The 23,412-nt window shown below is 47.6% G+C and overlaps 1 protein-coding gene across 1 annotated transcript; it reads right to left on the bottom strand.

Moving 5' to 3' along the window:
* Positions 1–1,081: 1,081 nt before the first annotated feature.
* Positions 1,082–13,098, bottom strand: LOC137428505 (uncharacterized). The gene is made up of 5 exons (XM_078778217.1): positions 12,863–13,098; positions 9,687–9,749; positions 7,230–7,292; positions 6,312–6,455; positions 1,082–4,678 (listed from the first exon to the last, which is right to left on the bottom strand). Exons 1-5 carry the CDS (start codon positions 13,020–13,022, stop codon positions 3,540–3,542), a joined length of 1,569 nt encoding a protein of 522 aa, XP_078634343.1. The 5' UTR covers positions 13,023–13,098; the 3' UTR covers positions 1,082–3,539.
* Positions 13,099–23,412: the final 10,314 nt, after the last annotated feature.

Genomic DNA, 23,412 nt, shown 5'->3' on the forward strand with positions numbered 1-23,412 from the left:
GGGTGTCGGAGTGAACTTCATTCAATGTACAATGTGCGCTGAGTGGGTTCATCAAAAATGTAGTGGTCTGAGAGGGTCATTAACCAGTGTGGCAGCTACATTCAAGTGTAAGGTGTGCACAGAGGGAGCTACAGATGGAGGAAATGTTGAGTTGGATCTTGGAGACGGCATGAAACTGGAAGGTGTGAAAACATTTTGCTACCTCGGAGACATGCTGAATGGAGAAGGTGGATCAGACTCGGCAATGGTTGCTAGAGTGAGATGTGCATGGAAGAAGTTTCTGGAACTGAGTGGCGTGCTGACGAGGAGGGGTGTCGTTGAAGCTGAAGGGAAAGGTGTATGCTGCATGTGTGAGAAGTGCTATGATTTATTGGAGCGAGACATGGGTAATGAACGAAGAGCAGCAACGAAGGCTGGAAAGGGTGGAAATGTGAATGGTTCAGTGGATGTGTGGAGTATCGTTGGGAGAGAGGAAGACAAATGATGAATTGCGAAAGATGATGGGAATAGAGCCTGTGATTGATGCTGTGAAGAGAAACAGGTTGAGATGGTTTGGTCATGTGTTGCGGAAGGATGAAAGTGACTGGTTGAGAAGAGTGTTGGAAATGAATGTAGAAGGAAGTAGAGGATGGGGAGGACCGAGAAAGACTTGGCTAAAGGTGGTGGAAGAAGAAATGCGGGCAAGAGGGTTAACAAGGGGAGATGCAGAAAATAGAGCCAAATGGAGAAGATTGTCATGGGGCCCGCAAGGCTAACCCCCGCTCTAGCAGGGAAAATGGCCTGAAAATGCCTGTTGTTCTTGTTCTTGTTGTTGTTGTAGTAGACATGTCCTTCCACAAGGAGCTCTGAGGCCCATGCTGTGTCTCAATGGTCACTGATAGTACTCGGTGGAGTTGCACTTAAAAGTTAAATACCTTCATTCCAAGGGCTCTTTTCAAAATCTTCTCTGAACCTCTGCCAGCCTCCATTTGTGGTGTTGTGCTAAAGAAGGGACACAACTGCATGGATGAGTTCCGAATGGACTGCTTTAATCAAGCACGTAACGTCGGTCAACTCCAGCCCAGCATGGCGGGTGCCGTAAAGCAAACATTCATTCATAGCAGACGTAACATGCCAATGTACAGATATAACATGTAGCTCATGTGTAGTGATATTCCTCAGATTGGCTTTGATGTGCTCAGTGAGGGTTTCCTTGATCATCCATGTTGCTCTGACTGTAACTGGTACAATTTTAGCTTTCTTCAATTTCCAAGACTTCTTGTCCTCATTTTTAGCTTTTGGGAATTGAGGATTTACTTTATTTCTGAAGCATTTCGTCCAAAGTGATTGGGAACTGAAACCTCACTCAACAATGCCGTCTTTTCCTTTTTGTGTTTGAGCACTATGCCCGGACGCAATGTGCTTTGCTTGCAATGTCCACACTTGATGGGATCATTTTGTCAGGCGTGAGCAGGATGTGTTCATTTTCAAGGATCTGATTTGGTTTGTGTTTTCATTATTGTTTTGGAACTGGAATGTTGAAACGTTTGCAGATGTGACGGTGGAATATTCTGCAGATACTGTCATGTCTTTCTGTGTACAACTCTTCCGACATTAGTTGGTTTTTTTTACATCCCGAAAGGAGGCGACTGGTACGTCCCATTTGTACTCAACAAAACCTGCATTTGTCCGATTGGCTCAATCCTGCCATTTTCGTAAAGCCGTCAGCGTAGTGTCCCTGGTCTTGGGTATTTATGATGACTCGTTCTCCATCCCAATTAATTTGGCCTCTTCTGCACAATTCCAATGAGCTTTCCTTATCAAACCCTGTTCTGTCAAGCTCTTTTTTGAATCTTCCTGCTCTTTTGTCATTTGTCATTCCTGCTCTTTTGTCATTTGAATCTTCTGATCCCATTTGTCAGAGTATATCTGCTGATGTTCCTTTTTTGGAGTTTTCCTTTGTCTTATTTGTGATCATTGGAGCTGTATTTGTTTCTGTTTCATTTTCCAGTCTAGTATCCTGCACTTGCACCTGCTTTTGGATTAAGGATACCTTTTCTGATTTATTGTTTTCTTGCTCGTGTGCAAGTCTCATTCAAGTCTGTTGGGCTTTTCACATGCTCCGCTAGTCCTACACATGCTGTTCTGTGCACTTGATTCAGCTCCATCAGGCCGCCTCCTCCTCCTCGTCTTGGCAAATAAAACCTCAGAATGCATTGGTTTTTGTAGAATCGTTTATGAATAGTTAGACGTTTCCTTGTTTTGGTGTCGAAGTTGTTGATCTCTGATTGTGGCCAGTTGATAATTGCACAGCTATACTGAAATACCCGGTACTGCAAGTTGGTTTACAGCTTTGATTTTGTTCATTTCAGAGAGGGGTGACTTCAGAATTAGTCTTAGCTGATTATTTTACACATTTTTTGTGTTGTACCTGGGGCCCTTCTTCCATTCTGAGGTATTTGTAGGCCACTTAATTTTCTAGTTCTTGTATTGTTGTACTTTCATCGATTGAGATAGTGTTTTTTTTTTTGGCACATTTGGTGCATTTGTCAAAATCAAACCCATTTGCATGTCCTCAGAGTACTGATTTACTTGTTTCAGTTGATTTGCCAATTTTTCATCATTTGGTACAAAGAGTTTTAGATCATCCATCTACAGTAGATGTGTCACCTTTATAGGTTCATTCGTCATTTTTATTTTGGACGTTAGATTGTATCAATGTCCTAGTTCATTGATGAGGTTACTCAGTGGGTTCAGAGCCAGATAAAACAGGAGGGGGAAAGGCTGTCACCTTGTAAGATAGCAGGTAGCATCTTTACCCCTGGGATTTCAACTTTTCTTGAAAATGTTCTTCATCCAGTTGTTGGGGTTTCGTATGCAGGCTGTGGCTGCTGGTTTGCATCATTTTTCTGAAAACGCGTTAGTCCCGCTGATGCAGTGCCATAATTACCAGTGAGCTGTACTCAATTTGCAGACCTCGGAAGGATGACAGGCTGAGTCAACCCCTCTGGCGTTAATTCAATGATTGCAAGGGATTCAAACTCAGGATCCTAGGATCCCAAGCCAGCACCCTAACCGTTAAGCCAACACCAGGCTCGTCTTTTTCCAATATTAGCATTGTATTCCAGAGCATCATTGCTTTCTCTATCAGTGTGACTATTTGGGGGTTAACTTTGTAAACTTGCATGCATTTTATAATCCATGAATGTGGGACACTATCAAAGGCTTTTCTGTAATCTATCCAGGTTGTGGATGAGTTGGTTTGTCGAAGCTTGCAGTTTTCGAGTCTGGTCTTGTTTTATAACAAATGGTCTATCGTTCCACAGCATCCTCTCTCACATTATTTCTGTTCTGCCTCTGAAGCTCCTTGTTGAGGGAGGTGTTCATTAATTGTATCGGTGATTATTCCTGTTAAATGTTTGTATGCTGTTGGTAAGCATGTTTTCGGTCTATATTTGTGGGGTAGATAAGTTTCGTTGGATTTTGAGATTAGAAGAGTGTTGCCTTCTGTGAACCATTCATCCATTGACTGTTCCCCTTGGATGGGTTTGTTAAATGCGTTACATACTCGAACATGGTGGTAAACGTTTGTCGTCCTCTCCTTTGTGTATTCTTTGGTGTTGAGAAAAATATGATGAAGAAGCAAATGCCTCGCAGCACACAGAACACTTGTAGGGCTTCTCTCTTGTGTGTATCATTTGATGTCTTCTCAAATTCGTCGATTGAACATAGGCTTTAGGACAAAAAGAACACTTGTAAGGCTTGTCTCCTGTGTGTGTTCTTTGATGAGTTTTTAAACTTGATGAATTACTAAAGGCTTTAGGACACCCAGAACACTTGTATGGCTTCTCTCTTGTGTGTACTCTTTGATGGACCTTTAAATTTGATGATTGTACAAAGGCCTTAAGACACACAGAACACTCGTATAGCTTCTCTCTTGTGTGTATTCTTTGATGATTCCTTAAATCTGATGATCGGATAAAAGCTTTCTGACACAAAGAACACTCGTGTGGCTTCTCTCCCGTGTGCGTTCTTTGATGATTTTTTAAAGTTGATAAATCAATAAAGGCTTTAGGACACAATAGACACTTGTACGGCTTCTCACCTGTGTGTGTTCTTTGATGACTGTGACATTTTGATGATCGAGCAAACTCCTTGCTGCAAACAGAACATTTGAACATCTTCTTGCCCTTGTGTATTCTTTGATGAACGTGTAAACTTGATGATCGAATAAAGGCTTTAGGACACAAAGAACACTTGAACAGCTTCTCATCTGTGTGGGTTCTTTGATGAAGGTGTAAATATTTTGATTTCATAAAGGTTTTGGGACACATAGAACATTTGAACAGGTTCTTGCAGATTGCTGTCTCACCTGTGTGGGTTCTTTGATGAAGGTGTAAATCTGTCGAGTGAGCAAAGTCTTCCCTGCAAAACGAACACCTGAACGGCTTCTCGCCCATGTGGGTCATTTGATGGCGTTGTAAAGATGACAACGTTGAATATGATTTGTCACACAAAGAACACTCGTGTGGTTTCCGACTTCCTTGAATATTCTTGAGGGTCTCTGTGCAACATTCAGAAGACATGCTGCTAAATGTGTCGGTATCTTGAGTATCAGTTTGTGTCATGTGACGATTGAAAACTTGTGTGTTGAGCAAATGGAAACAGTTGGAATAAGAATCCAGTTTCATTTGTTTTTCTGTAAAGACAAGTCACACAATGCATCAATAATTCACACCAATTTGTCCACATATTTTTCGTATTTCACAAGTTTATTTAAACATTGTCCTTCTTTCTGTCCTTTGAGGGAGAAGGTCCAGTTAAGATTCAAAAATGGAAGAATTTTGGAACTGTCCAAATGTATCAAACACTGACTCAGCACACACACAAACTACCTCAACTCTGTGTTTGCCTCGAAATCCTGTGTCCCAAACCCATCGCTCTCTTGGGACATACCCCGTCGTACCCAGCGGCTCCTGCACTCTGTCCTTTCCTCCTGACAAGGTGGAAAAGTTTCTGTCAACCCACGACTCCGATTCTGCAACTGGACCTGACGGCATCAGCCCACAGGTCCAAAAATCCTGTTCTTCCGCTCTTTCAGTCCCTCTCTGTTCTCTTCACCCTCTTTTGCTCAAGGTCATCCGCCATCTGCTTGGAAATCAGCCAACATCACCGCTTTGCACAAAAAAGGTGCAAAAACAGATCCTAGCAACTACAGACCAATCAGCCTTCTCCCAATTATCAGCAAAGTCATGGAATCCATCATTGCTTCAGATATGAAATCTTTTCTCTTCTCCAATGGCTTGATCTCTGATCATCAATTTGGTTTCAGACCTGGTCACTCTACTCTGGACATGCTGCTTCTGCTGCCTCAACAATGGATGGAGGTCCTCAATGCCAAACAGGAAATTAGAGCTGTCTCCCTTGACATATCACGTTGCCTTCGATACGGTCTGGCACTCCGCTCTGCTCACCAAACTCTCCTCCTTTGGTATCCATGGAAGCAGCTGCCAATAATTCAAAACAACATAACCACAACAATTCAAACAACAACTGGCTTGTGATCTCAGGGTCCTGAAGCACATTTTTATTCCGAGCCAGCACCTCCATCACAGCTACAAATATTAGTGGACTTCGTACTGACCCCTGATGCACTCCCACCTTCACCTCAAACTCACCACTGTTCCCATCCTTCGTCCTTACAGCTGTGCGCACTCTTTCGTACATTTCCATCACTACTCTGATCAACCATTCCTCCACTCCTAACTTCCTCAATGCCCATGTCACTACTTCACGTGGAACCCTATCGAATGCTTTCTCCAGATCAACAAACCCACAAATCAAAATTCTCACAGAGAATAATGGACATAATCGAATAAATAGCATGCATTTTCACTTCCCAACCGACAAACGATCTCAGGTGAGGAAGGAAAGGATCCAGGCTTAATGCACTGCGTTAAAAGAACCAGGAGATAGTATATGTGTTGAAGATTGTCACATAACTGAGTTGTGGAACTCCTTTCTACAGGAAATCATCCAAAGTTGCTGTCGGTGATTGCAAAGCTGTGCAGCGACATCTCTGGATTTTTGAAATGGTCGTGAACGACTTGTCTGATGTGATGCAACGATCTCGAATATATATGCATGAGGTGCAACGTGTATTTTGAATGAAACAGGTATCCCCGTCTTGTTCACAGAAACGATCCATTTGAGTGAAAACAATTTAAATGGATCTGTCAATCTGCAAGGTTTAAACAAAATTATTTAAATGTGAAAGAATGAACGAAACAAGTAAACACAATGTGATGTGATCTATTGAGAGCTTGGCTTACTTTCAAGCAGCTGAACAGCTTCGATTGGCTCCGTGGGTGGAGAATCACACGGTCCCTGCTTTATATGATCATTGCTCAAAGCATCCTGGGACGTGTGAAAAAGGTCCTTTTCGAAAGTTTCTGACTTTACCACTTGAGCTTCACCTGCAAGTCATGTGACAGTAGTTCATTACAATAAAGGAAGTGATAAACAAGCAAATATAAACCAAAACAATCGTTCTAAGTAGTGGGGAGAAACACATGGGACGGGGTATGCAACAGACAAAAGCATTTTTCCGAGTAGAAAAATCCCTGAAATCCCAAAACGTATGGCGTCGTGCAATTAACACACCACTTTTTTTTTTTTGTTCTTATTTTATGTTGTATAACGGGAACATCGATAGTGAATGATGATGTGGTTGAGCCGAATATTTATAGCAACTTATTTCTCATCTAACTGCTGAAATTTGCCATAATTATGAAATTGGCAACAAATGAAAACAACATGTCAGTACATACATGTTCTTTTCCTTTTTTGTTGACAAAGTCGACGCTCATGGAAGAGCGAGAACATAGAACGGATCGGGACGCAACAGAAGAAAAGGAATAGTAGAAAGAAAGTGGAAGCACATGAACAGCAGGGTTAGGGACAAAATAGAGACAAGTATGGGATGTGGGGAAGAATGAGAAGTAGGGGAGGCTGCACTGGGTGAACAAGATGGATACAGAAGCAAACTCTCAGTACTTAAGTTTTTCCTAAACATCTCAAACAAATATTGTGATGCTTCAAAAGTTATTAATGAGTTGGGTATTTTAATCACTCTCTAGTCTCAAGAAAAGTCCAACATCATCTCTCCAGAGAATAACCTCAGTACGCACAATGTACATTCACACATAACTGTCTAACTCGAACGAGCGAAATGTTGATGTCATTCAGACCTTTCTCTTGAGACGTTGGATCATCCTCAAACTCAGATTCCACCTTCACTTTCACAATCAAGTCTGAAAAAAGAAAAACATCCTTAAACGAGGCTAAAAAAAAATAAAATAAGGCTCAAAGCTTTGGCATGGTATAGATAAGGTTTATTATTATATTTGCATTTTTTGCAGCTACCTTGCACAGTTTGCCTTCAGAAAGTATTCACACCCCTTGACTTTTCTCGCATTTTGTCACACAGCACATTTTGTTTTTCACATCACACAGACTGAATTTAAAATGGATTAAATTGATATTTTAATTTTTTTTGTCAGTGATCTTCACATAACACCCCATAATGTCAGTGGAATTCTTTGAATTTTTTTACAAATTAATTAAAAAACATAGGGGCCCCAGGCACTCACCTGGTAGAATAAACAGTATACTGCACTGAGTGAAGGTATTTTAAACCAATTTCAATGGTTGCTAGAAGACAGGGCAGCATGTAGAATCATACTAACATAATCATAAGCCTTTAAACAAACAAACAAATTTTTTAAAATACCTATTTTGGGGGCCCCCTCTCTTGGGGGGGGGGGGTGGGGGAGGACATGCCCTCCCCCCATAGATCGCCTTTGACCCCAATTTATTTTAATGCTGGCAACAAGCATCAGTACATCATGGGTTATGAAGGGAACGTTGTGGTCAGGTTTAATAGGAATCGTTTGTGTAGTTTCTAAGAAGAAAACAAATACCTATTTTGGGGGTCAACCCCCCCAGAACTCCCCCTCAGGACTCGATTTTTTTTAATGCTGTGAACAAACGTTGGTGCATCACGGGTGATGAAGGTTGTGGTCAGGTTTCATCGAAATAGTGTGTGTAGTTTAAGAGGAAAAAGCAAATTCCTATTTTTGGGAGTCAAACCTGGATCCACTTTGACCCCGGTAAACCCCCTTAAACTCCGATATATATTTTTTTAATGCTGTGAACAAACTTTAGTCACAACATACCAAATATAATTTGTGCCAAATTTGGTCACAATCCCATCAGCGGTTTCGGAGAAGTTGCAAGTGTTTACGGACGGACTGACTGACTGACTGACGACGCGCCATTGCATAAACTTCCCGGAACTTCGTTCCAGGTGAGCTAATGATAAGCTGAAATGTCTCGAGCCAATATGTATTCAACCCTTTGCTATGGCACTCCAAATTGAGCTCAGGTGCATCCAATTTCCTTTGGTCATCCTTGAGGTGTCTCTGTAACTTGAATGCAGTTCACCTGAAGCCAAGTCAATAGATTGGACATGATTTAGAAAGAAAAACCTTTCTATACGAGGTTCCACATTTGACATTGCATGCCAGAGCAGAAACTCTACCATGAAGTCCAAGGAACTGTCTGTAGAACTCCAAGATAAAATTGTGAGGCCTATTTACCATGATATTTTGGGAGTCACTGTACAACGTGCAAGTTCAATGTGCTTTTGACATTCATCTTTCAATTAAATAATAAAGGTATTTTAAAATCTATGCTGCACCTCAAGCCATTTACGCAGAATTTCTCAATGATTCAAAATAACCAGGTTCCATTTGTAATTTCATCCTGATTTTGTGGACATTGGTAACCATTTACATTTTCGACAAGCTTGGGAGTCTCTGACTCTGAAAATCAATGTTTCTATTTGATTTGAAAATTTTGATTTGAAAAAAAAGTTCAAATCAAATGGAAAAATAGGTTTTGGATTCAGAACCTCAAACTTTTCAAAAATATAAATTGTTACAAATTCCCCCAAAAAATCCAGAACCAGGTTCCCTCTGTAATTTCATCCTGATTTTGTGGACATTGGTAACCATTTACATTTTCGACAAGTTTGAGAGTCTCTGAAAATCAATGTTTCCATTTGATTTGAAAAAAAAGTTCAAATCAAATGGAAAAATTGGTTTTGGATTCAGAACCTCCAACGTTTCAAAAATATATATTGTTACAAATTCCCCCCAAAAATCTGGAAATCTGGAACCTCACTAAAAGTCATAAAGTTGGTGCCAAAGTGATGAGATGCAAGAAATCACGACAGATAAAGGACATGATGAGATGAGATCTATATCAGTGAAAAGATAATACACCGAACCAATACACCACCCAACAGTCTCTCATAAAGAAGTTATGACTGTCTGCTCAATATCGATGAGAAACCTCGGTTAGCAAAACAAGCAAGAGGGAGAATTGCTTTTCATTACATATCCCCGACTGGTCCCAATGAATGTTCTTGTTCCAAGCAAAAAGGGCATAAATGTGAAAAATTGGTGAAAACCTCAGCTGGGATGGACGGACGGACACACAGACAGATGGAGAGCAAACCTGTGAATCGCCCCCTCCAGGTAGAGGACTCATAAAACAATTTATAGTCGTGAATTACCAGCTAGAACTACAACTATAACATGATTGTTGATTGTTGTTGGATAGAAGATTGTTGTTATTCAAACCTTTGTCGAGTGAGGAGGACTGGTCCAAAAACTCGGATTCCACCTTCACAGCCACAAGAAAATCTGAAAATAAAACATCACAGTCAAAGCCAATTTTAAGGGACATTTCCAATCAAACTTTTTATCACAACACATGTTCAAGAAGTGTTTGCTTTTCAATCTCCGACAAATAAATACTGAAAACATGTTTAAACTGGAACGGCACTCAGTCGGGAGCAGTAGAGAGCCTGGTTGGCCCCATCACTCAATGGTGAAGAATCACTTAAAAATTCTACTTGCTGGATCCGGATCTGGATCTTCACCAAAATCGAATCGATTCTTCCTCGTCACACACACAACCTGTCCAACAAGTTTCGCCCAAATCCATTCATAACTTTTTGAGATATCCTGAATGTATCGTTTTTGGCCCATTTTCCCAATGGTGAGGAATCACTTTTAAAATTATGGGAGCGTGTAAGAAAGGGATTCAATGGTCAAAGAACAATCTTCAAGATTTAGACTTTGCAGATGATATTTGTTCGCTGAATAATTCAGCCCTTGAGATGCAAATGGACACAGATGGGCTGGGAAGCAGTGTTGTCGTCGAGTCCACGGGATCCCAGTCCATATATCAGCCCTTGAGATGCAAATGGACACAGATGGGCTGGGAAGCAGTGTTGTAGTCGAGTCCACCTGATCCCAGTCCATACATAAGTGCTTGAGATGTAAATGGACACAGACGGGCTGGGAAGCAGTGTTGTCGTCGAGTCCACGGGATCCCAGTCCATATATCAGCCCTTGAGATGTAAATGGACACAGACGGGCTGGGAAGCAGTGTTGTCGTCGAGTCCACCAGGTCTCAATCCATATATCAGTGCTTGAGATACAAATGGACACAGATGGGCTGCGAAGCATTGTTGTAGGGGGTGTGGGGGTGGGGGTGGGGTGGGGAGTGTGGGGGTGTGGGGGTAGGGGAGTGTGGGGTCGGGATACTGTTATTGCTTTAAGATAACTGTCGACGGACGGACACGGCGCGACCGAGCTCCTTTAATATACCGTATTAGATGTCCCTGATCCCTATAATTGTCTATTCTGCTAAAATAAACCCAACTCCTCCATTCATTTTGTCCATAACAGGGAGAAACGATCAAACATCTCCTCAAAATCGTCCATTAGCGAATCTGCTCTCAGGAATCAAAATGTACGTTCGAGCTCCGATAACAACGAACGGGATCGATTCACCGGCTCAGGACATCGACACGATCTTGTACGACGGAACCAGATCAGGAGATCGACACAATCTTGTACGAATGAACCCGATGAGGAGATCGACACGATATTGTACGAAGGAACCCGAGGAGATCGACACGATATTGTACGAAGGAACCCGATGAGGAGATCGACACGATATTGTACGAGGGAACCCGATGAGGAGATCGACACGATATTGTACGAAGGAACCCGATCAGGAGATCGACACGATATTGTACGAAGGAACCCGATCAGGAGATCGACACGATCTTGTACGAAGGAACCCGATGAGCAGATCGACACGATATTGTACGAGGGAACCCGATGAGGAGATCGATACGATCTTGTACGAGGGAACCCGATCAGGAGATCGACACGATATTGTACGACGGAACCCGATCAGGAGATCGATACTATCTTGAACGAGGGAACCCGATCAGGAGATAGACACGATATTGTACGACGGAACCAGATCAGGAGATCGACACGATATTGCACGACGGAACCCGATCAGGAGATCGACACGATATTGTACGACGGAACCCGATCAGGAGATCGACACGATCTTGCACGAAGGAACCCGATGAGGAGATCGACACGATATTGTACGAGGAAACCCGATGAGATCGATATTGTACGAACGAACCCGATGAGATCGATATTGTACGAAGGAACCCGATCAGGAGATCGACACGATATTGTACGAAGGAACCCGATCAAGAGATCGACACAATCTTGCACGAAGGAACCACATCAGGAGATCGACACGATCTTGTACGAAGGAACCCGATGAGGAGATCGACACGATATTGTACGAGGAAACCCGATGATGAGATCGACACGATATTGTGCGAAGGAACCCGATGAGGAGATCGACACGATATTGCACGAAGGAACCAGATCAGGAGATCGACACGATCTTGTACGAATGAACCCGATGAGGAGATCGACACGATATTGTACGAAGGAACCCGATGAGGAGATCGACACGATATTGTACGGAGGAACCCGATCAGGAGATCGACACAATCTTGCACGAAGGAACCACATCAGGAGATCGACACGATCTTGTACGAAGGAACCCGATGAGATCGACACGATATTGTACGAGGAAACCCGATGAGGAGATCGACACGGTATTGTACGAGGAAACCCAATGAGGAGATCGACACGATATTGTGCGAAGGAACCCGATGAGGAGATCGACACGATATTGTGCGAACGAACCAGATCAGGAGATCGACACAATCCTGTACGAAGGAACCCGATGAGGAGATCGACACGATATTGTACGAGGGAACCCGATGAGGAGATCGACACGATATTGAACGAAGGAACCCGATCATGAGATCGCCACAATCTTGTACGAAGGAACCCGATGAGGAGATCGACACGATATTGTACGAAGGAACCCGATGAGGAGATCGACACGATATTGTACGAAGGAACCCGATGAGGAGATCGACACGATATTGTACGAGGGAACCCGATGAGGAGATCGACACGATATTGTACGAGGAAACCCGATGAGGAGATCGCCACAATCTTGTACGAAGGAACCCGATGAGGAGATCGACACGATATTGTACGAGGAAACCCGATGAGGAGATCGACACGATATTGTGTGAAGGAACCCGATGAGGAGATCGACACGATATTGCACGAAGGAACCCGATGAGGAGATCGACACGATATTGTACGAAGGAACCCGATGAGGAGATCGACACGATATTGTACAAGGAAACCCGATGAGGAGATCGACACGATATTGTACGAAGGAACCCGATGAGGAGATCGACACGATATTGTACGAGGGGACCCGATCAGGAGATCGACACATTCTTGTACGAGTTAACCCGATCCGTACATGGTGTGATTCCCACATAAACTATTAACGTACATGGCGCACAGCATGGACCCCGCACGGGAACAAGAACGTCACGTACCGGGTCCGAACTCCTTGTCCCCGGGAGATTCTCCCGGACCGAGCAGGTTCCTTCCATCGGAGATTCTCGTGGATCCCGGAGGGTTCACCTTGTGTTTCTCACCTGAGAGATCTCGGTTCATCGGACACAGCTCGGTGTTTGTAACTGCAGGACAATTCATTCTGGTACAAAAGAACCGAGGGACAGCGAAACAGGAGCCCACGTGCTCTGTCTGCTTCCTACTTAGCCGCTTCTCCTTCTTCTTCTTCCAGTTCCAAGTTAAGACCTTTTCATCTCTTCTCAGATCTCCTAGACCACGCCCCAAATGTAACCTGGACGCCTCATGACTATGAGTGACGATGTTCGTCTCGAGATCTTGAAACAAGTTTAACAACGAACTTCCGGTTCCTGTCCTCGTGTTGTACAAGTTTAAAAGTTCCACATTCTGACTATTTCGTCCTGTTTCATATGAGTAAGAGTTTCCAAAGAGGTTCCGCCATGTTTACCTGTTTGTGTTTTTACGTGAATCCCAGGAGTCACGTGATTAGGAGGAACCAAAGTTCAAATCCCGTGCATAATATGTGTGTATTAAAGCGCGGTAATACGCGCGCTGCTTGTGAGCAAGGAGGAAGCGGACAACGCGGTAATTTGTAAGTGTTTTATTCAAGAGCTCACTGTAATACTGAGCTGCTCAGGGCTGCGCGCCCCGTGTATATCGTGAGGCCACGCCTCTCTCCGGGGCGTGGCCCACCCCCACTTGGTGTGCGGGGTGAAATTACCACGTCAGTGCTTTCTTGTCCGCCACACGCGCCCCCCCAGAATCCCCGCGCACCTGAAGGGTCAGTTTGCGGGGCAAATGGATGACCCGGCCGAAGCACCCCCTGGCGACTGGCGGCGTCTGGGATGCAGGGATGCCATCTGGGATGCCTCCGGCTGCCCCTGGGATGGGTGCAGGACCGGGAGGCGGCGTGGTGGCGGGGCTGGGCGGTGCCGGGGGTCCGCCCGCAGGGGGGTGGCCCCGACGCGGGGGTCGGGCCACTGGCGGTGGATGGTCCACGTCGAGGTGGGCCGGCTTGAGGCGGTCCACAGAAACGTGGTCAGGAGTACCGCCGATGTCCAGGGTGAAGTGCTTCACCCCGGTCTCCAGCACGCGGAAAGGCCCGTCGTACGGGGGCCGCAGTGGTGTCCGGTGGGCATCGTGGCGGACGAAGACGTACTCCGCCGTGCGAAGCTCCGGGGCGACGTGCGTCGGTGGCTGCCCGTGGCGTGCCGTTGGCACCGGGGCGAACCTCTGGGCGGTCTCCTGCAGAGCGGACCATGGTGCCGTGGAGTCGGGGAGGAACTCGCCCGGCACCCGCAGCGGTTGCCCGAAGACCAACTCCGCCGCGGATGCGCGCAGGTCCTCCTTGGGCGCCGTCCGGAGGCCCAGCAGGACCCAGGGGAGCCTGTCGACCCAGCCGCCGTCGCGGAGGGTGGCCCGGAGCGCGGCCTTCAATGAGCGGTGAAATCGCTCACACAGGCCGTTAGCCTGGGGGTGGTAGGCCGTGGTTCGGTGCAGCCGGCCCCCGAGCCCCTGCGCGACCGCCCCCCAGAGCTCCGAGGTGAACTGGGGGCCGCGGTCGGACGAGATGTCTGAGGGGGCGCCGAACCGGGCGACCCAGGTGGCAATGAAAGCCTGCGCGACGTCTGCCGCCGTCGTAGATGCCAAGGGCACGGCCTCCGGCCACCGGGTGGTGCGGTCCACCATGGTGAGGATATGGGTGAAACCCCGCGAGGGGGGCAGAGGTCCCACCAGGTCTACGTGGACGTGGTCAAACCGGCGTTCCGGCACCGTAAATGGGGCCAACGGGGCCTGGGTGTGCCGGTGCACCTTGGCGCGCTGGCACGCGAGGCACGTCCTGGCCCATCCGCGGACGGCCTTCCGGAGGCCATGCCAGACGAATTTGTCAGCGATCAACCTTTGGGAGGCCCTCGCGCCCGGGTGGGACAGGCCGTGGATGGCATCAAACACCTGGCGCTGCCAGCCCGCGGGCACGATGGGGCGAGGACGCCCGAGGGAGACGTCGCACAAGAGGGCTGTGCCCGCGCCGTCGAACAGCACCTCGGTGACGCGGAGGCCCGTGACGGCGGTCCGCAAGGCCTGGACGTCGGGGTCAGCGGCCTGGTCCGCTACCATCCGGGCATAGTCGATGCCGAGGTGGACTGCGTGGGCGACGGCCCGGGAAAGGCAATCCGCCACCGGGTTGTCCTTCCCCGCGACGTGCCGGATGTCCGTCCTGTACTCGGACACGGCCGAGAGGTGACGCTGCTGCCGGGCCGACCACGGCTCGGTGACCTTGCCCATCGCGAAGATCAGCGGCTTGTGGTCGACGAAGGCCGTGAACGCACGGCCCTCGAGCAGATGGCGGAAGTGCCTGACCGCCAAGTGAAGCCCGAGCAACTCGCGGTCGAAGGTACTGTAACGGCGTTCGGGCGGGCGAAGCTGCCGGCTAAAGAACGCCAGCGGTTGCCAAGCTCCACGCACCCATTGCTCGTGCACCGCGCCCACTGCGTAGTCCGAGGCGTCGGTGGTGAGGGCGATCGGTGCATCGGGCGCCGGGTGCGCGAGCATGGTGGCGTTAGCCAAGGCGAGCTTCGCGCCCGTGAACGCCGCGTCCATCTGCTCGGTCCAGGTAACGTCGCCTTTGCCCGGCTTACCTCGGAGAGCTTCGTGCAGGGGGCGCAGGAGCTGGGCGATACGGGGCAGGAACCGATGGTAAAAGTTCACCATGGCCAGGAACTCCTGCAGCCCCCTGATCGTGCGGGGGCGCGGAAACCCCTTCACCGCCTCCACCTTGGCCGGCAGGGGGACGGCTCCGTGCCTGGTGACGCGGTGCCCCAGAAAATCGATTACGGCGACGCCAAACCGGCACTTTGTGGGGTTCACAATCAGGCCATGCTGGCCCAGGCGTTCGAAGAGCGTGCGGAGGTGGTGTAGGTGCTCTTCGCGGGACGCGCTGGCGACGAGGATATCGTCCAGGTAGACGTATACAAAATCCAAGTCGCGCAGGACGCTGTCCATCAGCCGCTGGAACGCATGAGCCGCATTCTTCAGACCGAAGGGCATCCTCAGGAATTCGAAGAGTCCGAACAGCGTGATGACCGCCGTCTTCGGGACGTCCTCCGGCCTGACGGGGCCCTGATGGTAGCTGCGTATGAGGTCCACCTTCGAGAAGAAGGACATGCCCGCCAAACGGGCGGAAAAGTCCTGAATGTGGGGGACGGAGTAGCGGTCGGGGGTGGTGGCGTCATTGAGACGGTGATAGTCCCCGCACGGTCGCCATCCCCCGCCAGGCTTCGGCACGATGTGCAGCGGCGACGCCCAAGCACTCTCCGAGCGCCGAACGATGCCGAGTTGCTCCAGGGTAGCAAACTCGGCTTTTGCTACCGCCAGCTTCGTCGGCTCGAGGCGGCGTGCCCGGGCGTAGACCGGTGGCCCGACGGTGGGGATGTGATGGGCCACCCCGTGCTTGACGGCCCCCGCCGAGAAGGTGGGCCGCATGAGGGCTGGGAAGCCGGCGAGGAGGCGGGTGAATTCGTCCGCTGCCGGAAGCGTACAGATCAACGTGGCCGGAACCGAACCATTCGGCAAGCTGCTTGGCAAGCCGTTCGGTGAGCCGCTCGGTGAGCTTCTCGACGAGCTGGGCAGCGCACAAGTGAGCGAGCTGAACGTCTCGGCCTGGACAAGACGTCTGTGCTTTACGTCGACCAGGAGCCCATTGGCGCACCGGAAGTCCGCGCCAAGTAATGCCATGGGCACGTCGGCGGTGACGAACGACCATCGGAAAACCTGCCCTACGAACCGCAGAGAGAGGCAGCGTTTTCCGTACGTACGGAGCGCGGGGCCCCCGCCCACGGCGTGCTTGTCCGACGTACCGGCAGGAACGACACTCACCTGCGCTCCCATGTCGCACAGGTAACGGCGCCCGGATAAGGTGTCCGTTATGAACAGCAGGCTGCTCGAACGGCCGGCGCTCATTGCCACTATTGAGCCCGGGCTTTTCCCGACCTGTTGAAGGAGCATGGCGGATGACACTGTCGAGCCTCGTGGCCGAACTTGGTGTGGAACCAGCACCAGGTGGTGGAGCTGGAGGAATGCGGCTGGCTCCGCCAGGCTGGTGGAGCCGGCGGTTTTCCCCGCAGTGGCGGTTTTCGCCGTGGCGGTGGGCGGGGCGTGGCGGCGGCCACGAGGTGCGTATCAGCATGCTTTGTATGCTGTGGAAGCTGATGCTGTGGATCAGCATCAGCCTCGGGATCCACGAGGTGGGCCGCACCGACTCTCGCCCGCGTGTCCGAAGCCGCGAAGTACCTGTCCGCCTCGGCGGCCAAAGCTCGGGGTTCCGTTAGCATGGTCCCGGCCAACGTGAGGCGTACCTGTGCTGGAAGTTGGCGACGGAAAAGCGCCCGGAATAGAGAACCAGGGGCTTCGTCGCCCAACAGTGACAGCATATGGTCCATTCGGACCGACGGGCGCGTGTCGCCGAGCTCGGGGAGATCCAGGAGGCGGTCGGCCCATGCGTCCTCCGTGAGGCCGAATGTGGCTAGGAGCAGCCGCTTGAGTGCCTCGTACTTGTGGCCGTCCGGTGGGTGGCGAAGGACGGACACAACTCGAGCGGCCGTGCCGGGCCCGAGGGAGGCGACGACGTGGCAGTAGCGCGTGTCGTCGCCGGTGAGGCGCCGGAGCTGAAACTGGGCTTCGGCTTGGACGAACCAAACTTCGGCCTGGGCCTCCCAAAATTCGGGAAGTTTAACCGACATCGCGTTGTTGGCCATGGCAATGGCGTCGTGTTTGGAAGGATCGCTACGGCAGATCCAACGTCGAGGGTCACCAGTAAAGCGCGGTATTACGCGCGCTGCTTGTGAGCAAGGAGGAAGCGGACAACGCGGTAATTTGTAAGAGTCTTTATTCAAGAGCTCACTGTAACACTGAATTGCTCAGGGCTGCGCGCCCCGTGTATATCGTGAGGCCACGCCTCTCTCCCGGGCGTGGCCCACCCCCACTTGGTGTGCGGGGTGATGTCACCACGTCAGTGCTTTCGTGTCCGCCACAGTATTATCTATCTCCTCCTGTCCTTGTAATTCATGTAAATGTACACGAATGTCTCCTTACCCTCTGTGTTGAAGGGAATTGGAATTAATTAATGTTTGGAGCACAAGTAAGTGGGGTTGGGGGTTTGGGGTTGGGGTGGAGCTGTGAGTATTTTGGCGATATTTCCATGCATAATAAATAGATGAAGTAAAATCCCCGAGTGACACAAATCGTGTTTGGATGATTTGATGGAACTCCGAGAGAGGAGCATCACTATGTACACCTCCACGTTGGTGACGTCATAACCTGAGAAATTGAGATTTATTTTTGGGGAGGGGAAATCACTGTGTCCGGGGAAAGAAACAAACAATTGAATGTTTTTTTTTTTTTTTTTTTTTTTTTTTTTGTATACAAGATCGAGGCTCGTGAAAGAGCGAACATTAATCACACAGAAAGACAAACCGACACATAAAACATATAACATCGGGAGCGGTAGACAAGATGGGGAGAGAGGGGGAAGGACACAAACACAACATTTGAGAGCAGGGACCGAGAGACATGGAGACATCGAGAGATCTGAGAGAGGGCGAGGGCTTTGGGGGGGGGGGCATGGGAAGGGGGCGGTGGGAGAGGTATAATACATATGGACACTGCCAGGACTTCCAGGAAAGAATTTGGAATTTCAAACAAGGTGGATCTGGGGTGAATTAGCGGGGGTAGAAAAGATCAAGGTTTTGGATGGGGGAAGATAAGAGATGGTGGTGAACAGCTGTTTTAAATTACACTACACTTTAGATGTTTTTAATTACACTTTAGATAAAATAAATCGTTTGTTGGATCTTCCTTTGGAAGCACGCTGCTGTCCGATTGTGACGTCACAACCGTGTGCCTGCGCCCTGAGGGCTGTTATCAAGCCGCTTCAGGAGGCTTTCCCAAGAAAGCAGCCACGCCCATAAATGAGGGGAGGGGCGGAGCAAGAGAGTGAAGAAATTCAGAGAAGTTATTAAAAGGCTGCATGAAGGAATCTGAGAGATGGAGGGAAAGAAAGGGGAATTAAAAACTTTGTCTGCTCATTATGTCTGCACCTGAGCTCCTCACCACATACAAGGCTTTCATCCGCAGCTCAATGGAACACTGTTCTCCCCTATGGGCCGGTGCTCCTGCCTCACACCTAGCTCGGCTTCACACTGTTGAAACCAAAGCTTTCAGAATTATTGGAATCTCCCGTGATGAAGCTATCTCTGAGGGCCTTTCACTCACTCACCGCAGGCAGGTAGGTGGTCTTTCTGTCTTCTACCGACTCCTCTCCGGCCTTGCACCCCCAGCTCTCTCTGTGCTCTGTCCTCCAAATATTCCTACAGGTCGCACAAGATCTGCCAGCAACCCTCTGATGGTTAAACTGCCGAAATCTCGGCTCTCTGCTCACCTTCACTCTTTCATTCCTCTTTTCTCCCGCCTCTGGAACAAACTCCCTCACTCCCTTCAATCCCACTCCTCCCTCCAGGTCTTTAAAACAGCTGTTCACCACCATCTCTTATCTTCCCCCATCCAAAACCTTGATCTTTTCTACCCCCGCTAATTCACCCCAGATCCACATTGTTTGAAATTCCAACTTCTTTCCTGGAAGTCCTGGCAGTGTCCATATGTTTTATACCTCTCCCACCGCCCCCTTCCCATGCCCCCCCCCCCCCCCCCCAAAGCCCGCGCCCTCTCTCAGATCTCTCGATGTCTCCATGTCTCTCGGTCCCTGCTCTCAAATGTTGTGTTTGTGTCCTTCCCCCTCTCTCCCCATCTTGTCTACCGCTCCAGATGTTATATGTTTTATGTGTCGGTTTGTCTTTCTGTGTGATTAATGTTCGCTCTTTCACGAGCCTCGATCTTGTATACAAAAAAAAAAAAAAAAAAAATGTGTTTAACTTCCTATAAATGTATATTTACATGTAGTTTACACTTTGCTTTCATAAAGACTGGAAGATCCAGGCTACACACATGAAATAAAAGGAAAGCTTCTGCTCAGCTTGATTATCTCAATGAATTAGGGAAGCTAGTTGCCATGGAAACATACAATAGACAGAACATGTCAATGATGCAACAGAAAAGTACAAATATATTGTTGCGGTTCTGCGAAACCCCTCACATCACCCCCCCCCCCCCCCCGTAACCCCCCAGAGACAGCACAATTACCCTATCCTGCTCATTAAAATTGGTATACTCAGATAGCCCCTCCCCTTTTGTGGAGCGAGAGAACGGGGGATGTGCGCAGCAACGTCTGTGAGGCCTATAGAGTGTTCTTCTTCATCCCTCCATCATCTTCTTCATCCCTCCATTATCTTCTTCCTCTCTCAATTATCTTCTTCCTGTCTCCATTATCTTCTTCCTATCTTAATTATCTTCTTCCTCTTTCCATTATCTTCTTCCTCTCTCCATTATCTTCTTCCTCCCTCCATTATCTTCTTCCTCTCTCCATTATCTATTTCCTCTCTCCATTATCTTCTTCCTCTCTCCATTATCTATTTCCTCCCCCCATTATCTTCTTCCTCTCTCCATTATCTTCTTCCTCTCTCCATTATCTATTTCCTCTCTCCATAATCTTCTCCCCCCCCCCCCCCCCCCCATTATCTTCTCCCTCTCTCCATTATCTACTTCCTATCTCCATTATCTATTTCCTCCCTCCATTATCTTCGTCCTCTCTCCATTATCTATTTCCTCTCTCCATTATCTTCTTCTTCCCCCCATTATCTATTTCCTCTCTCCATAATCTTCTTCTTCCCCCCATTATCTATTCCCTCTCTCCATTATCTTCTCCCTCTCTCCATTATCTATTTCCTCTCTCCATTATCTTCTTCTTCCCCCCATTATCTATTTCCTATCTCCATTATCTTCTTCTTCCCCCCATTATCTATTTCCTATCTCCATTATCTTCTCCCTCTCTCCATTATCTTCTTCTTCCCCCCATTATCTATTTCCTCTCTCCATTATCTTCTTCTTCCCCCCATTATCTATTCCCTCTCTCCATTATCTTCTCCCTCTCTCCATTATCTATTTCCTCTCTCCATTATCTTCTCCCTCTCTCCATTATCTTCTCCCTCTCTCCATTATCTATTTCCTCTCTCCATTATCTTCTTCCTCCCTCCATTATCTTCTCCCTCTCTCCATTATCTTCTTCCTCTCTCCATTATCTTCTCCCTCTCTCCATTATCTATTTCCTCTCTCCATTATCTTCTCCCTCTCTCCATTATCTATTTCCTCTCTCCATTATCTTCTTCTTCCCCCCATTATCTATTTCCTCTCTCCATTATCTTCTTCTTCCCCCCATTATCTATTCCCTCTCTCCATTATCTTCTCCCTCTCTCCATTATCTATTTCCTCTCTCCATTATCTTCTCCCTCTCTCCATTATCTTCTCCCTCTCTCCATTATCTATTTCCTCTCTCCATTATCTTCTTCCTCCCTCCATTATCTTCTCCCTCTCTCCATTATCTTCTTCCTCTCTCCATTATCTTCTCCCTCTCTCCATTATCTATTTCCTCTCTCCATTATCTTCTCCCTCTCTCCATTATCTATTTCCTCTCTCCATTATCTATTTCCTCTCTCCATTATCTTCTCCCTCTCTCCATTATCTTCTTCCTCTCTCCATTATCTTCTCCCTCTCTCCATTATCTTCTCCCTCTCTCCATTATCTATTTCCTCTCTCCATTATCTTCTCCCTCTCTCCATTATCTATTTCCTCTCTCCATTATCTATTCCCTCTCTCCATTATCTTCTCCCTCTCTCCATTATCTATTTCCTCTCTCCATTATCTTCTTCTTCCCCCCATTATCTATTTCCTATCTCCATTATCTTCTCCCTCTCTCCATTATCTATTTCCTCTCTCCATTATCTTCTTCTTCCCCCCATTATCTATTTCCTATCTCCATTATCTTCTCCCTCTCTCCATTATCTATTTCCTCTCTCCATTATCTTCTCCCTCTCTCCATTATCTATTTCCTCTCTCCATTATCTTCTCCCTCTCTCCATTATCTTCTCCCTCTCTCCATTATCTATTTCCTCTCTCCATTATCTTCTCCCTCTCTCCATTATCTTCTTCCTCTCTCCATTATCTTCTCCCTCTCTCCATTATCTATTTCCTCTCTCCATTATCTTCTCCCTCTCTCCATTATCTATTTCCTCTCTCCATTATCTATTTCCTCTCTCCATTATCTATTTCCTCTCTCCATTATCTTCTCCCTCTCTCCATTATCTATTTCCTCTCTCCATTATCTATTTCCTCTCTCCATTATCTTCTCCCTCTCTCCATTATCTTCTTCCTCTCTCCATTATTTATTTCCTATCTCCATTATCTTCTTCCTCCCCCCATTATCTATTTCCTCTCTCCATTATCTTCTTCCTCCCCCCATTATCTATTTCCTCTCTCCATTATCTTCTTCCTCCCCACATTATCTATTTCCTCTCTCCATTATCCTCTTCCTCCCCACATTATCTATTTCCTCTCTCCATTATCTTCTTCCTCCCCCCCATTATCTATTTCCTCTCTCCATTATCTATTTCCTCTCTCCATTATCTTCTTCCTCCCCACATTATCTATTTCCTCTCTCCATTATCTTCTTCCTCCCCACATTATCTATTTCCTCTCTCCATTATCTTCTTCCTCCCCCCATTATCTATTTCCTCTCTCCATTATCTTCTTCCTCCCCACATTATCTATTTCCTCCCCCCATTATCTATTTCCTCTCTCCATTATCTTCTTCCTCTCTCCATCATCTTCTTCCTCTCTCCATTATCTATTTCCTCTCTCCATCATCTTCTTCCTCCCCCCATTATCTATTTCCTCTCTCCATTATCTTCTTCCTCCCCCCATTATCTATTTCCTCTCTCCATCATCTTCTTCCTCTCTCCATCATCTTCTTCCTCTCTCCATTATCTTCCTCAACCCCCCTCGTTTACATAGCTCGACATTCACAGGAATCACAGCCCTATAGGTTGGTAACCATTGCGCATTTTAGACAATATATAATTCGGCTTCTCCTCTTTCCAAACACAGTTAGACAGACATGTCTCCGATTCGCTTTATTTACCTCTCCAGACGCATTTGAGACATAATTGGCCCTTAAACATGCACAGTACCTGCTTTGTTCGTAATTCCTCTCATAACCAGTGCTTTTAGTTTTACCTCCGTCGCGACACATTTATAAACACAGACACCGCATTGATTTGAACATGAATTCCACACATAATACATGAAAACAACCTCGCCCTCTTTAACTCGCCTTGGCGGGAAACCCGAGAAGCAGGGCGCTTGATGAGGTGGATTTCTTGGCACGAGTGATTGGCAGGGGGCGTGTCGTCAGGGGGCGTACCAATCCGAGCGCTGTGTGCGGGCCCAGGCTCCACCCCGCTCAAGCAATTATGACAGGTATCTGTGCTTGTTGTTGAGCTCTTTTGGACATTTCAAATCAACCTCATAATGATACCCAACATCTGCTTTGTCTAATTCCTTTTGAGAA

Source organism: Myxine glutinosa, chromosome 5 (genome assembly GCF_964187855.1).
Source record: "Myxine glutinosa chromosome 5, kmMyxGlut1.1, whole genome shotgun sequence".
Classification (NCBI taxonomy): Eukaryota; Metazoa; Chordata; class Myxini; order Myxiniformes; family Myxinidae; genus Myxine; species Myxine glutinosa.

What these genes read in the sequence shown, in the direction of transcription:
- LOC137428505 (XM_078778217.1), bottom strand. Translation starts at nt 13,022, where the DNA reads ATGAATTGTCCTGCAGTTACAAACACCGAGCTGTGTCCGATGAACCGA. An exon ending in GGACAAGGAGTTCGGACCCG is followed by an intron (nt 9,750 to 12,862) that starts GTACGTGACGTT and finishes TTTTATTTTCAG; the next exon opens with ATTTTCTTGTGGCTGTGAAG. An exon ending in GTCCTCCTCACTCGACAAAG is followed by an intron (nt 7,293 to 9,686) that starts GTTTGAATAACA and finishes TTCTTTTTTCAG; the next exon opens with ACTTGATTGTGAAAGTGAAG.